Here is a 16715-nt window from a genome sequence, read left to right as displayed (position 1 = left end):
CCTCTGATGGCTTTTTTGAAATGACAATATTCCTTTAACATTTTGGCTTAATTGGGAGAGTCCAATGATAGCTCATATAGCCACATATCCATGCAAAAGAAGGTGAGCAGGATTAGAAGTCACCTGAATAATGAAAAGCTATGAAAAAAATATTAAGAGACTACTACTGGTGTGTCCTATGCAATAAAGTGAAACAAAAAAGAAGGCTAAGTACATCTGAGCAGTTTACAGGCACTGTAAATAGATGACTTAATCAATTCCACCAGGTGGTTAACCTTTGACGTGGAAGATTGCTTCCTCATTCAAACTTTAAGGTATGCTTATACGAGTTACTAAGAAAGGCCACAACAAATAAGAATTAAGTTTTGTGATTTTGATGGGAAGGATAAAGTAGTCCAGTCAAGGTAGCTTGTTTCTGAACCTACTGCAAAAAAAGCCAAAAACTGTAAACGGTTGTTTATGCCCGTTCATTTCAGTTTTTTAGAAACAGTCAGCACTACTCAGCATGATGCAGATGTGTTTACAATTAAGTTCTCATTACAATTTACATCATTTTTAGCTGCAACATTTTAATTTAAGTTTTTACAGTTATTATTTTCCATTTATCCACCTACCTAGAAATAAGAATCACACTTAGAGAAAATCATACTTTTAAAAAATTCTTAGTCATGTGTTGTTTTCAGTCACCGTAACATTTTGACAGTCTGTTTTTGCACTACAGTGTGAAACTACAATGTGAAATTAGTGAATTTTTTTTTTTCCTTCTGGAAGACTCTGGTTACCCTATTACTGGATTAAATTTGTCAAATCTGAAGTAATTCAGCATACCATGAGGGAGGCTACATTTTCCAAACTCAGCATGGAATTTTAACTCTCCCCTCTGCCCCTTCACACACATACCCCGATATTATCTGAAAGATTAACTATCACAGTTCAAAAGGGTTTTTACACTTTCACAGCAGGGAAACAAATCAACTATTATTTCAACTGACCCAAGACACTTTTCAGCTTTAAACTGAGACCTGTTTTATTTTGGCAGAAGCCATCATGAAACTATTCAAATCTGCACTGAGAAACAACTTGCCTTTACTTGGAAGCCCCAACCCAAACAATTACAGGCTATAGAGGAAAAAAGTTAAAGTCTTGCTCTAACAGGTTATGGGGAAAAAAAAAAAAAAGCAGATTTAGAACCATAACTGCTTCAATTTCTAGTTTGTGTAAACATCTTAAACATCAGTTATTCCACTTCCCCCCCCCCCAAAGGGCCTAATTTTAGCATAAATTCTATAAATATAAAGTGAAACCAAGGACATATCTAATCCTAGAAATAGATACCCACTTCCTTGTATCAGAAACACACTGTGATTCAATAAACCCAACCAATCCAGCCTGAGACATCCAAAACCACTAAATATATTCTTGAAGGGTAATAAATACATTCCCATAAATACTGTAGACACTGCTGCAGAAGATGATTAAGATAAAGGAATCTACTGTATAAACAAACAAATAAAAATCATGCTTACCTTTGTCTGATGTTACTGTGCAAGGGCTGGTCATTCTGCAAATGGATTGGTGAGGCTGCCCGCTTTGGTGAAGAAAGGGACTCTCTGGGGGTTTGCTTTGGTGATATTGGCACTTCGTTATAGGAGGAAGATTCTTGTCCAGAAAGTGAAAGGCAGACAGAACTATCCAAGGTTGCTGAAGAGTCAGAAGCCTGTCTAATGGCACTGTCATCATCTGCTTTTCTGTCACTCTTTTCATTTGAGAGGTGGTCTTTATTTGGAACACCATCTTTTTCACGGCTGGAGTACTCTTTGGATTCAGAAATCACACTCTTTGACTCCTTCGTCTCAGTCCTGGACAAATACAGGGAGCCACAGTCCTTGTTTTCATCATCTTGCCTTTCACTTTTCACTCCCTTTCTTTCCACGCTGTCGGGATCTTTCCTTGCCCGCGTATATCTGGATGAGTAGTCAGAATCCAAATCAGAATCAAGAGATAATCCGTATTTTTCTGCCAGCTGGCGCCGCCTCTCTGCCTTGTACCTAGCTATTCTTTCTGCTTTTGACTCTAGTTCCTGGACATCCATGTTTCCTGTACTATACAAGGGCTCTGTATTACCTCCTGTGATTTCTGCTCGGTATCTGGATGATCTGGGTTGTTTTTCTACAGAAGAATCTGAAGTTTCCTCCTCTTCATTTGATCTTCCTGTCAAAAGTACAACATATATGAGCAAGTTCATCCCAAAACTCCGAGTACCCTACCCACTATTCACATCGAGTGAACTAAAAGCTTCCCATTTTCTTACAAATCAAAGTGTACTAGTGACTGCACAGACACATTACATTTTTGCACTTACGTCTCCAAAAGTACATACAAATGATTAAGAAATGTGTATTAGTTATAATTCTTTAAGAGTCTCATATCAAATTATTGTTGTTTTAAAAAATATTGATATCAACCTTTTTCAAATAAGACAACTGGAGAATTAAAAGGCAAGTTAAAAAAAACCCTGACCACAGCTCTTCTATAAAACTCTTCTCCATGTACTGCGTAAATGATAGCGTAGTAAACATGAAGTAATTCAGTAATGCAAGATTGACTGATACCTACTACTTACCTAAATGGGGACTGTATGGATCAGTTGCACGCATATATCTTGGCGTATCTTCCTCTAGTAAACGGTGTGTGACTGATCCTGGACAGTTTTGTAGAAGCATAGGTTGTGTATCATTTTCAATTCCCTCTAAGCGTCTAGCTATTCTCTCTTTTCTGAAAAAGATGTGAAAAATGTGAAATCAGGCACCTTTGAAGATTTGTGGGGAGAGTTTCTAAGAGGAGGTAACAAAACAAGCTGTGTGTTTTGTTTTACAGGCCAAAGACTTTCTTTTTTTTACCTTTTCATTTCCAAAAAATCTTGGTTGTTTGGTTCAAACAGTTTTCTTAATTCTGAAACTGAGACAACAAAAGATTATACAGTTTGTAAGCTACTAAGTTTCAGAAACTTGCTAAAATGCTTTAGAATAAGAAGGAACAGTCAAATAAAGTTAAGAGGTTTGAAATAGCTTTTGTTGGGGAACAAGCATTTTCCTCTTGTTTTCCTAGTTTATTAAGCTTGCGTTATCAAAAGTGCATTAGGCACATAGGTGTAAACACCAAGGAGTCCTCCCCTCCAGACACTTCCAGGCTAAGCTAGAATCTGCTATGCATCCTAGCAGTTTTCAAGATCTAGTATAAACTGGGCAAGTTGTATTTTGATTAGCTGAGGTCAAGCTTACATGCTGTAGTAACTGCTTTCAAAACCAGGTAGTATGGAATTACTGCCTACCCTGTCTACACAAAGGTTGGGGACTGACTATGTTTAAAGAGAAACAGTGTCTCCTATTCCTTACTTTCCTCCACTCCCTTATATTGAGCAAATCCCAAGAATCCCAGTGACTCATGGTTGGAGTGAAAATTAGTGTACCCTCATGATACTCCTGCATGGTTAATCACTTTCTCCTCTGCTAATTTTCCCTTGTAGTTTTAATTGGACATACTTTCCTTCTCTCCCCCTAAACTGTTTGGTGGTGTTATGTGCTAGTAGACAGCTGTCACCGTTCACAAAATAGTAGTGAACCAACAGGAGGCATGATAGATTAAATAATCCCTATATATACACACATATGTGCACAGTTATCAGTGATGTTTGCAAACCACACTGGAGCAGTGAGTACTACATAAATAAGTGTGGTGTGACTTGTTACCACCAGGAAGAGAAACCATCCAGGCTGTCAAAGGATGCAGTGGACTGGGGGGCGTGTGGGGTGTAACAAACCCCTACACACCCCCACCCCCATCCATATCATTGCCTTGGCAAAGATGTGGTGCTAAAAGCTGTGTGTGCCTATTCTGATGCAACACTCCTCTGGGGTTCTGATCCTGTTGACCCAGGAATAAAAAGTTAAAGCAAGCTAAAGTCTACAGCCTGCTAAATCAGCCCTAGGTTGCCATCAGAAACACCAGATGAGTCAGGAGTTTCTACTAGACACTGATCCACACCACTGCAGAAGTAAATCTATCCGCTTTTTTCCCTACCAGACTTCATTGCTCTAGATACTTAGAAGATGAACATTATTGAAACACCACCCTTTTAAAGGTCAGATGCACCTTCTCTCCCTTTCCTCTACTGCAAGAACTTACATGCATAGCTAAGTCGGGGTTTCAGCTTAGCTGACACATATCCAGGAAGTTTGCTGTAGTCAATACCAGTGCTCATACCTCATAGATACAGATAGGTACTATTGACATCGGCTGTAGTATCAACCTTATGTGCTGAAAAGGTTGGACTAGGACTCCAGGTAAAATGTCTTGGATCAGAAGAATGAATGTATTCTGATCATGAGTACTCAGAGCAGCAAATGAATGAGGTATAAATATAGCATCTGAGGCTACAGATGAGTGCCTACTGAGAATGTGCGATTAACAGGGGAAAGAAATCAGCTGGGCCACTCTCCACAACAACTCCTTTAGTCTACATTTTTACAGAAAGCAGACTCAAGCTATCCGCTTCAATTTCTCAAGACAGGTTAGCTCAGATTGTAATCATGCCATGAAAAAAATTTAATATGTACACATTTGATGCAAGTAGCAGTGCAGAGTAGCTAAGTATGCAGCTACTTAACAGTGCTAACCCAAGGGACAACTCTTCCACGCCCAGTTTCAGCATCTGCAGCAAAGCAGACTGAAGCCTATGCTGTTGACCAGGTTGACAGTGCAAGATAATCACTGAAAGTCAGCAAGCTCCAGGCACAGATATCTGGAGATGGATGGGAACTGGACTAGGGCAATGCAAAATTTGCATCCTGAACCAACACCAAAGCAAAGATGAGCCCTTACATTGTGTTTTCATAGACTTTTCTCTCAATGCATGAGCAGTTCCTGCTGCTGCCCTGCCTACTCAAGCTGTGCTAGCAGTGGAACCGTATTAAACAGAGAACTTATCCATAAGAAACCAACCTTACATTCACATTCACACCAAAGGAAATGATTTCTCATAAATATTTTGCTCTCAGCTCTGCCAAATCTACTTCTGTTTTTGTTCCTCTGTCTATTAGTTTTTCTGTTCCATCTGTTGGCTATACATACATAAAATGGTCAAAACAAACCCCGTAATTGTTCTGCCACTTCAGACAGGTCAAAGGCCTCCACAGCTCACAGTTAATAAAACCACATTCCATCCAAATCCTGATCATTTTTCTTCCCCAGTCACCGATTTATACAGTCCCTAAAACCATCATCAGAGACCAGGTCTTTTACACAGCTTTAGTAAAGCTCTAAAACATAGCTTCATATACTGAAGTCGTCCGTCCCCGTCCCCCCCCCCAAAAAGGAAACTTGACTATAAGTTGTCCGCATACAAGAAATGTGGAACATCCAAAGAACTCCCAGCAGCATTAGTTCAACACCCTCTTGCTATGTGTTAGCTGAAGTTCCAGAGATTCTACTACCGCTTTGCAGTCCTAAAAAAGAGCACTGGCCTCATGAAGCATCTCTCCAACACCTTCCCAAACAAGATGGGACAAAAATAGCATGGGACTACTCTGTGCTGCCTTACACTTTTTCCACACTTGAGATTCCAGACAGTAATTTCAGCTAGGTTGGCCAACATCTGCAGAGCTCTTTTGTGAAAGCAGTTTTGGCAATATTCTTCTTCCGGGGAGGCGGGGAAAAGAAGCACAAAAAAAGCAAAAAAAGAAGACAAAATGCAGAAGTCTTCTACTCTAGTGATTTCTTTTTGCTGAATGAAATATTTGACTGCAAAACATGAAAGCCAGTTGGAGAAATTTCACTCCCAAAGACACTGGTTGGCCCTTGCAAGCTTAGGTGATCGGGTTTCTCCTTTTTAGTTTGCAATTTGAATACGTTGGTGCCAACTTCCCATCTGTTCATGGGATGTTTTTCCACATGACCATCAGAAATTACACCATTTCAAAGACACCCATGACAGCGTTAAAGAATAACAACACTTCTACCTAAAAGGTAGCACAAAGATCTGATTCAGCACACAAGAAAACACTAAGAAGCTTAAAATAATTAATTTCACAGAAAAAGCTCCTTATCTAAGTTACTTCAGGCTAACACACTTTGTAAGCACTGTTGGTCAGTATAGTTAAGGGCAAGAGGCAGAACAGCCACAGCTCAGGAACAGCCCTGAACTTCAGGCTGTATTTTAGGATATTGAGCAGGATGCTATGGTAGGATACCCTCTAAGGTAGACTCTCAAGAGGCATCTTAATTTTGGTAACTGTAGACCTTCTGAGCAGAATTTACCTTATAATACCAGTATTTAGCAAAAGCAGTATTGTTCCATGTCTCGTCCCAGAATAAAAGACAAAAAGTACATTTGGAGTGTACCTTATAAAAATGTTTAAAAAAACCTCCTTAAATTAAGGTGAATGATTTCTTATAGAATTCAGAAATCTTTCAGAAACATTTGTTACAGAATATAAATATGTTTTTGCTGAAAGCCCTCTTCGATAACAGCAGAGGGGATATATGCGGATAAAGTTGCAGGCATGTGACAGTTTTATTTTTAAAATACAGAAGCTGTAAAAACTAAATCAAGCCTTCCAAAAGTCCCTAGTAGAGAGTGAGCACATACATTTGTGAAGCCTGAATATAGGTGGATCAAAAGTTTACCTGCCAGAGGCTTAATTTCTCAGAGACGGTAAATAACCATTGTCATGCAGGTATATACATTTTCATTTTGAGGAAAATTTAACACAATAGTGAAGCCTACCAGACTTGTTCCTACCTCCTCCTCTCCTCACCTGGAAAGATGATGGTCTACAAACCAGGTTGGAGAAGCATTTATGTTCTGTTTATGCTAGCAGAGGCATACTAACATGTTCAATGCTTAACTGCAGGCAGCAACGTGTGAGACTTCAGCTAGACTCTTTGAACCTCAGTTCAGTCTGTTTCAGTTGAAAATTAAATATATTCCTCTGATTTTCCAACATGTGCAAATCTGGATCAGAGTTAGGCACTAGATGGGACAAATAACCTGCATTTTCAGAAAGTGTTTGGCCTCAAGTAGCCCCCTCAGTATGTAACCATCAGCTCCCACTGCTAACTTTTTCTTAAGTCTGGTGCACACCAAATCTGATGCCTTTATTACAAGAATAATTTCTTAGGAAACAGAGATATCTTGGAATAGAAATTAGTTCACTGAGAAGCAACTTACAGAGAAGGCTTCTCAAGTGAAGCCTCTCACAATTAACTTCTTGGCCAGCATGACTGTAAGGCTAAGTATATGGAATAATGAGGGACTACGTATTCTTACTGACTAGTGCTCTCACAAAGACTGTGTTGTATAAATGCATATCGCTCTATTCCATCATTATGTCAATGAAATCTCTTTCTGAACATCTGTAATGATTACATTATAAAAGCAAGCACATCACTTAACTATCACTTAAATGTTATGCTGGAAGAAGGGCTCCTTTCTAAAGGACCTCTACAATAAATGACATTAAAAGAGCAAGCCAGTTCCTTTATATTTGGCTTAGTGCATCTACCCTGGTAGTTTGAAAAGGGTAAAAATACCATCAGAACACACACACAATTTTAATCAAGGTTCTGAGATCCACAACATCCCTGAGTGAAGGGAACATCTTTATGACAGTTACACGTGGTTCTTCAGTCAAATGTCACCCTTTACTTGTCAAGAACTATTTCCAAGCAGATTGTCATTTCCTCTAAATAATTAAAGAGAATTAATTCTCACCTCTACCTCAACTGTGTCAGAAGATAAAGATGGAACTGCTGTTTTCTTCATAAGTTATTCAGACTAAGACAGAAGTTTAAAAAAAAAAATCCCCAAACCCATATGTAGTGCAGGTCCTTTAGCATGCAAGATTAAAATCCAGCGTGTAGTCAGTTGGTCATGCAAGCACAGCGATTCTACCAACCACCGAAGGGGACTGCAAAGAGTTATGACTACAAGCCAAGTTAATACCTTTGAAATCAGTATTAATCTAACCGTACAAACACTGAAGTTTTGAATTTCAACTACTTCTTAACCTATTGAAAACTAGGTAAACAAAGCTGAACTTTATGAAGTAGGGATGTAACAAGGTCTTGTAAAAGAGCATTGTAGTTCATCCTGTTTCATCCCCTATGCATACTTCACAGGGAAAAGAAGACTCATTTACAAAACATCTGTGCCTAAGTGATTTTAACTGTGCCTTGCACTTGCATAGACTAAACTTCACATGCTGTTAAATTACCACTTGTGTTCATAGTGTGTCTCCCTTACCTACCTTTTGGAAGTACTGCTAGGAGATTAGCATCAATATCCTTTGTGCTGTTTGCAAGTTCTTCTTTATCTTCAAATGAGAACTCCTTCTGAAAACTGAAAGCAACATCTGGTTTACAGAACTGTGGATGTTTCTGCTACAAATCAAATAAAGCCAAGACTTAACCAATTTACTGCAAGATAGTCTAACAGAGATACCAAAGAAAATATTTTCCATAAGAACGAAATAAGAAATAACCCCAAGAAACTCACAAAGCCAAACCTAACATAATCTGAAACTTGTTTGGAACTGACTGTGACACAGTTTTGCATTAAATTACTGACCGGAGACTGCCTTCAAAATGCTCTACTAGCAATTACATTTGAAATAATCTATATCGAATGATTCTCCATAAATATTAAAACATATTTCATCAAATGCAGTACTGTATGTACACTCCAGCTAGAAGCCTTCTGCACGACTGCCCTATTGTTGTTACTGCACTGATCTCTGGATCTTATATGGCTTATAATACACTAGTATGAGCAGCAGATCATTTAGTTTTATACCTTGTCTTTTCAAAACAGCAAAAATGCCCATTTAGATGAGACAAAATATTTCTTTAAATATGTTTATTAAATGTACAAATTTTAACTGTAAAATGTAGGTGTCATAATGGTCTAAAGTAGATACTGTCTACAGAGTCTTTTTGGAGGAAGTGTTCCTCCTTGTGGGTAAACAAAGCGAGATTTTTCTCTCCAATTATTACAAATAGAGAGAGAACTGCTGTATTCTCCCATTATGACTTCTAAACCATCCCAACCAGGTGAAGGAAACTTATACTAGTCTTAAAACCTTTAGTAAACTGTGTAGACAGGTGTAACATACAAATCCCCACAGTGATCCCTAGGCTCTTCATTTTGCCATGGTAGTGATGTGCCATATGATTTACTGTCATTCTGATAAGACAAATTGCACAGCCTTACTGTTGGAAAATCCTTCCTTAGGACAGTTTTTAAATGGCTTTTTAAAGAATTGAATACCCTTTCATCACATGTATTTGGTTAGAAAAGAAAAAAAAGGTTAAAAAAAAAAAATCTGTACTCGCTATTCCAGAAGAACATTTCTCACTGAAAAGAGTTTTAACATATAATGACTAATAAAATTTTACATGAACTCCAAGAAGTATTTGCTTCTTTATCATTTATAAATAATATTCCTTTGTAAGACGACATTGAGGAGAGAATAAAATCCTTAAAATGACAATAAAGAAACTGGGCTGTGTCACATTCAGGCAGCATGCCACCTGCTGCAAATCGTCTCCAACAACTGCACTTACAGAAATTATTCCAGGTACTGCCAAGAAAAGCAATGTTATCCACTACAGAAAATAGCAAATAGAAGATGAAGAGCTGCAATAAGCTGTCCATTACAGAAAACTGTGTAACCTTACAGGGCAAAAACACTTCAATGGAACAAAACAAAAACCAAAATAAATTAAAAAAATAGCACACAGCAGCCACAAGCAAATAGATGCATGTGTCATCTGAGACTGTGCAGACACTCAGACAGTTAACTGCGTGTTTCTATATGTCTAACCCCACATTGCAAACACTCGTGATTCTTATTAGCCTCACAATATGTTATTTTCTTAGAGACACAGCTTCTGCAGAACCCCTAGGCGGAGAGACTCCCAGTTTCCATTTGAAAGCAGTTTCTACTCCTTTTGGCTGAGGATCAGTTTGAAAAACGTGAATAATATTGGTCTAAGGCTATAAATCAAAACCAAAATTTATTTTGTCAAATCAATTTGATTACTTAAGACTTGTCTCAAAAGTGCTGAGGGACCCAGCTCATGACTTCTGAATACCTGGGCTTTATTTAGCAGCACCTCCAATTGCTTCCATAATGCTTGTGACAGCGCAGCACCTTAAGTTTCCATAAACATGGGACTCTGTACAGAAAAGCATTCACTCATACAGCAAAATCCTTGTTTAAATTAACTGTGCACTAACATCCACAGCTATGCCTCAGTCCCACACGAATTTCCAAGGGTAAAATCATACAGAATCACGACTGGCACTAGCCCACTGGTTCTAAAAAGAATCGCAGTATTGGATTGCTTGTGGATCCTCAAAAAACTTTTAAATACCGTAAACTAGTTAGGTTCACTCCCGCCCCTTCCTCCAAACTCCAGGGAGTCTAAATGTCTTTCACTGGTTTCCATCCATTTGGTTCTCATGCCAGTGTTGTTGGTTACCTTACTTATTTTTCTTAACAGAGTTTTCCACATCTACTCAGCTTCCTCAAGACAAGCTCTCAGTTTCATTGATTATGTGTAAAAATACTCTCTACCTGTTCCAGTTTTAAGTCATCCTTTTTGTATATGGTGCCCAGAATTGGACAGTCTTGATTCCAGACCTGGGTCTTAGCAGTGTCTTATAAAAATGGGAATTTTAATAGAGAAAGCATTATTACATGACTCGCCAGATGAATGCTGGGATCTACCACACATTTGCCTTTTTATAACTACACTATATTGGTTGCTCAATCCCTCATGAGAAACTAATATGCCAAGGCTTTGCTTTCATCAGTTGCAAGTGACAGAAAAATTTATCAGCCACCAATGCACAACTGTGCATTTAGTATTATTACATTACATCCCTTTTCTATTACTCCTCAAGGTCATCCAGTTCTTCCTGTATGTGAGCTCCCTCCTCCTCTGTACTGAGGGTGGCTTCCAACCTTTGCTCACCAGCAGATTTCATTAAAATTCTTTTAATAACCACAGACTTCTTAAGCTTAACCCTCACTGGGCTACATGGCATCACAGGTTATCTGCTTTGTGAAAGCCCCTTCACAGTTTCCCTTATGCCCTCATTTTCCATTTCTCTCTGAACAGACTGCCAACTTCTATTTACTTGTTTATTTTTAAATTATTAACTATTTTCATATACTGACTCTTTTATCCACAATGGAGGAGTTTTTCCTCTTCAGAGGCATTTTCGCTCTCTCTTGCAAAGCTGCAGGTGGCATTGCTTATTTTAAATATTTGCACATTAGAAACACAAAATGTTTTAAACCCATCTATCAATTACATTGCTTTAACTTGCACAGAGAACTCAGAGACAAAGCACTGCTCTGAAGATGATACAGTCAAGCAAAACAATTGGGTATTTATAGATACATATATAAAATTAGTACTAAAAATGAAAGTAGGCTTATTTAGGACATGTCACAGTATTCAATAAGAACATTCATTAGGAATCTAAATTGAGTTGGAATGATGTTAAAGCAATTCCAAATAGTAAAAAAAAAAAAAAATAAAAAAAAAAATTACAGGACACTACTCGTAAGGGTTTTAAAAAAATATGCCCATAAGTAATTCCTCATCAAGACTTCCCTTTTTCCTCAAAGGGTTCTATCCAGATGTCTCCCTGCTTTATTAGTTTCTCTACTAAAGGAGCAGTTGCAGCAACAATTCAGTTGCTTAAGCAGAGTCAGACAGTCAGACTTGGATTGCCAAGTATATTGTACCTTCAAACTCACCCACAACCCTGTTCTAGAAGTATCACAACTACATCTACTCACCTTTGCTTAATTTCTCAAGTCATGCTATAAATCTAGGTGCAGATTCTGAGCAGCAGCGCCAGGATTTTCTGCACTTAACAGCTGGGCTATGCACATTCATTATTAAAATAATTTAAGACATACTTGGGTTTCTCTAAATGAAAAAAAAAATTTAGAAGTTCACAAGAATTCTTTCTTCTTAAAATCCCTGTTAAATCTGGATACTGAAAGAGGAACTTCTCCTTTGCTTGTCTGAAATATAGCCTGTGATCATGGTTCATGAAATGCAATCAACAGCCTGAGGTCCCACAAGTTTGTTTTGCACAGGATTTGTGTGTAGTTTGGCCTCAGGTTCCCAACAAACTCATTATACTCTCCAATGTTCAGGAATTCATAGGATTCCTATTAAAACACAGGCAATAATATTTCATAATCTCAATAGTTTTTCTTTAAAAACAATGTATAATGTGGCACTAGTAGAGTATTTGACAGTCTCAGTAGTTATACCGCTCTTGCAACTTCCAAAGTAAGTGTGGGCTGCTTCTATACATCAGGGATTGCAGGCTGAAAACTTCATCTCCTGCTGCAGCAGCAGCATACAGTTTCTAAATAGCTGTCCCACTAACCTAGTTACATGCCCAAAAGCAAGCAGAAGTTTGATCCAAATGCCACTGGTAACACTGCTCTGCCATCTGGATTAAAGCTATGGGATATACTGAGATTTTGTGACTGAAACACATGCATGAAAATCCACTTGTATACCTGCCAGCTAGGTGCTTGGTGTTCATTTTTCTTCTCTTTCTCTACCTCCAGGAGAATTTCCTTCCTTTTACTGTTAGGTAAAAAAGTCCATTCTACAGTCACATCCTTCTCTACTACTCTCATTCCTACTTTCCCCTACCTGCCTTCCATAACACAATGCGTCTTGTACACCTATTCCCTCCATCTCTCTACAGTACCTAAGAAACAACATGGCAGGGAATCAGGTGCATTCCAGAAGGTGTACGTTGACTGAAAAGATGCTTGCAAACATGAGCCTGCGTGCCTAAGGCTGGTGGATTTCTGTGCAGCTAAGCCAACAAAACAGCTGGTTGCTGGGGCAAGAGTCAGTTCCCAACTCCCTGACCTCCCCTCTGCGCCATTATGAATGAGTCCAGCAAGAACAAAGGTGGATGCCAAAAAGCAGTCGGAGTGAAGATGGGAAGAGAGAGGGAACTTGACCTGCCACCTTGCTTAACTGTGAACTATATCCCCTTACTCAGCCTTGTGGAACCGTGCCCTAAGATTACAGGCACGAGGCAGCATGGCCCTGCAAGGAAGCAGCAACGTCACCTCTCCATTCATCTCTGCAGTGTCCCCCTCCCATGTGCTGACAAAGCTCTCTGCACAGCTGTATAATTAATTCACCCACTTCAGCCACCTTCTTTTTCAGACAGATCAGTTTTCCAAGCTGGTTCACTAAATGTCTGTACTGTGTCTGTGCCATACAAGGAAAAATGGGCATTGCAGTGGCAGGAGGCTCAGTGCAGAGTGGGACTCTTCCCTTAGCATTTTCCCTGACAAAAGAATAAACGTAGATTCAAGCAATGACTGCAAGTTACAATTGTGCAACCAGTCATCTTCACTGGGCAAGAAAAACTTGACCTTACCTTAACGCTCTCTTCCTTTGGAGCAATCGTGAAGGTTTAAATCTGACTGAGTTTTCTTTGTCAAAATCTGTGAAATGAAAAAAACCACACCATAGTGAAGATGCTTTAATAAAGAGGGAACTTTTAGGAAACTAGGTTATAGTCTCCAATCATAGTCCTCTTCCACGGGAAAAGACTGTACAAAGGTCTTCCCTCTGGTCAAAGGAGCATAAACTGGCATGTCCAATATGGTGATAAACAAAAGCCTTGCAAAAATGAATACAGACAGTAAACATATCAAAAGCGTCAACATTTTGTGGAACTGCCATGTTCTAATCCCAGTATTCATGGTGTAGCACTGCAGCCTGGGGCTATCATTTAAACTCCTTGACTCAGTTTCCCAGCTTATAAAATCAGCGGTAGACATGTTTATGAAGCACTCTGCAAATGAGAAATGCTGCAAGCAGCAAAAGCCTTTTTGGCTGCAGCCTAGCAATACTATAAAAAAAAATGCATATTCACTGCAGAAGTCAGGGATGCCCAGCTGAGGATCTGTTGCAACAACAGTATTACACCATCCATGACAGAATGTTTCTGAAGGTTGTCTACTGTTTGGAATCTCCCATTTTTTTCTGAATAGCCTTAGAACATGCTGACTTTCAGAGAGGAACACATGTTTACACTGAGAGCAAAACTCTGTCAGATGCAGCCTTATATTCAAAAAGTATGTATTACAAAGCCACTAGTTCCCAAACCTTTGTGAACCATAACAAGCAATGGGCAATCTCCCCTCTCTCTCCCTAGATTTAACTTTTTCATTTCTGAAGGCAAGAGCATCATCAGAGGGTCTAAACAATGACCAGTGGCAAGGGGGACCAGTGCTCCCAAGTACTGGCTGCCTCCATTCAACAATGAGGATGCTATTAAGAGACCTTGGAGAACTGCTAGCCAGGGAGCAGGGGAGCACCTGGTCTGTGACTGCTGTTGAAAAACACATGAAGCTACTAATAAATTACTCCCAATGGGAAAATTGCCTTCTGTCCCATCTGTATTAAGTCAACTACCCTAAGACCCTAAATTAATAAACAATTGGTCACTGACGCAATGCTCATTTTATTTTTCAAAGACAGACCTGAATATTACACAACCTGGACTTTAGAACGTTTCAAAAGCAGCAACATCCCTTTTACTCTACCTCAGAACTGAGATTTAACCATTTCAAAGAAGAATTAACTGGCAAAAATTATTTTTTGCTTATACAAAATATTTTAAAATCTAGGTAGGCTGTTTCTTATTTTTGCAGAAAGGGTTTAGTGAAACTTATAGCTGACAACATGGGTCTTAATTTAGAGAATGTATCTTTTGTCTATGCCTTTCAAAACTTTTCACCCTCCTCCTCTCTTCCATGTCTTTCTGCTACCTCTCCAGGTAAACACATTTTTTTTTAAAAAAAAAAAAAAGGTAAAAGAGAAAAAGACCATTTTAACAGCTTGACAAAGAGGCTTAAAATGTGCAAAAAGGCATTTTTTAGGCATCTGCTACAAGTCACTGCAGATTTCAAGCAGCTTTGCTAACAGCATTCTTCAACTTTAATATGCAACTTTTTCCTGGTTTTGTTAACATTCATGTTCTCTTTCCAAGTAAATGGAGAATAAAGCACACAGATTACACAGAAACATCTTGTCAGACCAAAACAGAGTATTATAAGAAAAACAGTACGAATGGTATATAAATCATTATATTTTACACTACAACATTAAAAAGAATAGTCCATGCCATAAGTATCCTTTAAAAAGGCCAGATTTACATTACTGTGAGAAGAGTATGCAGTAACTTAAAAAGCCCAGCTCAGTATCAGCTTAACTAATCAGAACCAGGCATATGTTAAATTTATAGCCATTCTAACGGGATATAACCCATCCTATAGTTTCTGGCACTAAACCAGCTGTCCACCATGAAAACCACAAGTAAACCACAGAGAAATTCTCCCTACCCTAGCCAAAACTGGAGAGGGGATATGAGAAGGGACGAAAGTAGCTTTCATTGCTTCGCTGGGAGAAGGGAGGGAGAAGGGCTGCTAAGAGGGGGCACACAAGCCGGTCTGACTCTTCCTACCCATTAAACACATTTAGTAACATTCATACATACCACATCTATAACACCTCAAAAACATCTTAAAACTTTGCTGTATTTCACGGGGGCAAGCGCCTCTCTTCCCTCCCCCCCCCCCCAAACACAGAAAACCCAACCAGACAATTACATTCTGTTACACTGTTTTGATATTTTATGTATTTCCTCCTGTTCAAATTAAACCCCATGTGGGAGGATTAAAATCCAATAAAACTTACTTACTACAATATGGAAGTCTTAAAATTAAATACAAACACAGGAGAAAAAGTAAAACAACTCTGCTTCAAAATAAAATAAATATGCCCACAAGAGAAATATCAATTTAACAGTCTTAATTCAATGGTTAATTGAAAGAAAAAAACCCCACCCTCACAGTACCTGATACACAGAAGGAAAATCTTTGCAACAGCATTTTGTTCCTTCTTTCACTGAAGAATTCTAAACATGCTCATAACCACATTAAAACAATTTTAAATATTTGTATTTAAAATTAAGAGCGTATTTACTGAAGTGTAAATCAAACTTGCTCACAAGTTTAACCATTTGTTCAGTCTAGTCCCCCTCCCTTTTAGGTACAAACTACCAGATAAAACCGCTATCCATAGTTTAATACATAGGAAATTAAAAATGCTGAATTAAAAAAAAAAAAGTAGATGCAACCTTCCAGTATTACTTAGTATATTTAAAGGCCTTAAGTCGGTGGCAAGCTAAGCTAATTAAAAGATCCATCTAATCGGATCTTTCAAAAGTGTCCTTTAGGAAATAATGAAATAGCCTAGGTGACTAACTGCATACTGATTGCTAAAGTAGCTAATGTAGCTGCAGAAGATCCAGTCAAACAGTATTTACACATGCATACATATATACGAGAGAGATTAAACACACACAAATGAACTGCATTTTCTTCTATCTACTTGGAATTCTTACCTTGCTCCTCAGAGTATTTAACATTTCCCAAATAGCTGGAGATCCAAGGATTTCTGAACATGGTTGCACAAACAAAGGATTCAGCAAAGAGAAACTACAATAGCAGCTAATTCTCAACCAGCCACAGCCCTAGGCCTGTCTTAGCAATATTGTGTAGAGATTTTTCATAGCACAGGAC

The 16715-nt window shown here is 38.5% G+C and overlaps 1 protein-coding gene across 26 annotated transcripts in view; it reads right to left on the bottom strand.

Moving 5' to 3' along the window:
- SVIL (supervillin) overlaps window positions 1-16715 on the bottom strand; it is a 142900-nt gene that overhangs the window by 55633 nt on the left and 70552 nt on the right. For 24 of the 26 annotated variants that reach the window (XM_076331783.1, XM_076331787.1, XM_076331784.1 and 21 more), the window contains exons 2-6: window positions 13502-13568; window positions 8307-8398; window positions 2901-2958; window positions 2624-2775; window positions 1527-2211 (exon numbers count right to left, since the gene is read on the bottom strand). In XM_076331783.1, coding sequence (XP_076187898.1) covers window positions 1527-2211; window positions 2624-2775; window positions 2901-2958; window positions 8307-8398; window positions 13502-13568 — 1054 coding nt within the window. The remainder of the gene's footprint in view (window positions 1-1526; window positions 2212-2623; window positions 2776-2900; window positions 2959-8306; window positions 8399-13501; window positions 13569-16715) is intronic. The other 2 variants (XM_076331798.1, XM_076331799.1) reach the window with 1 other exon arrangement.

The sequence above is a fragment of the Aptenodytes patagonicus genome, chromosome 2, assembly GCF_965638725.1.
Source record: "Aptenodytes patagonicus chromosome 2, bAptPat1.pri.cur, whole genome shotgun sequence".
NCBI lineage: Eukaryota > Metazoa > Chordata > Aves > Sphenisciformes > Spheniscidae > Aptenodytes > Aptenodytes patagonicus.
This window is presented reverse-complemented; position numbering and strand designations above follow the sequence as displayed.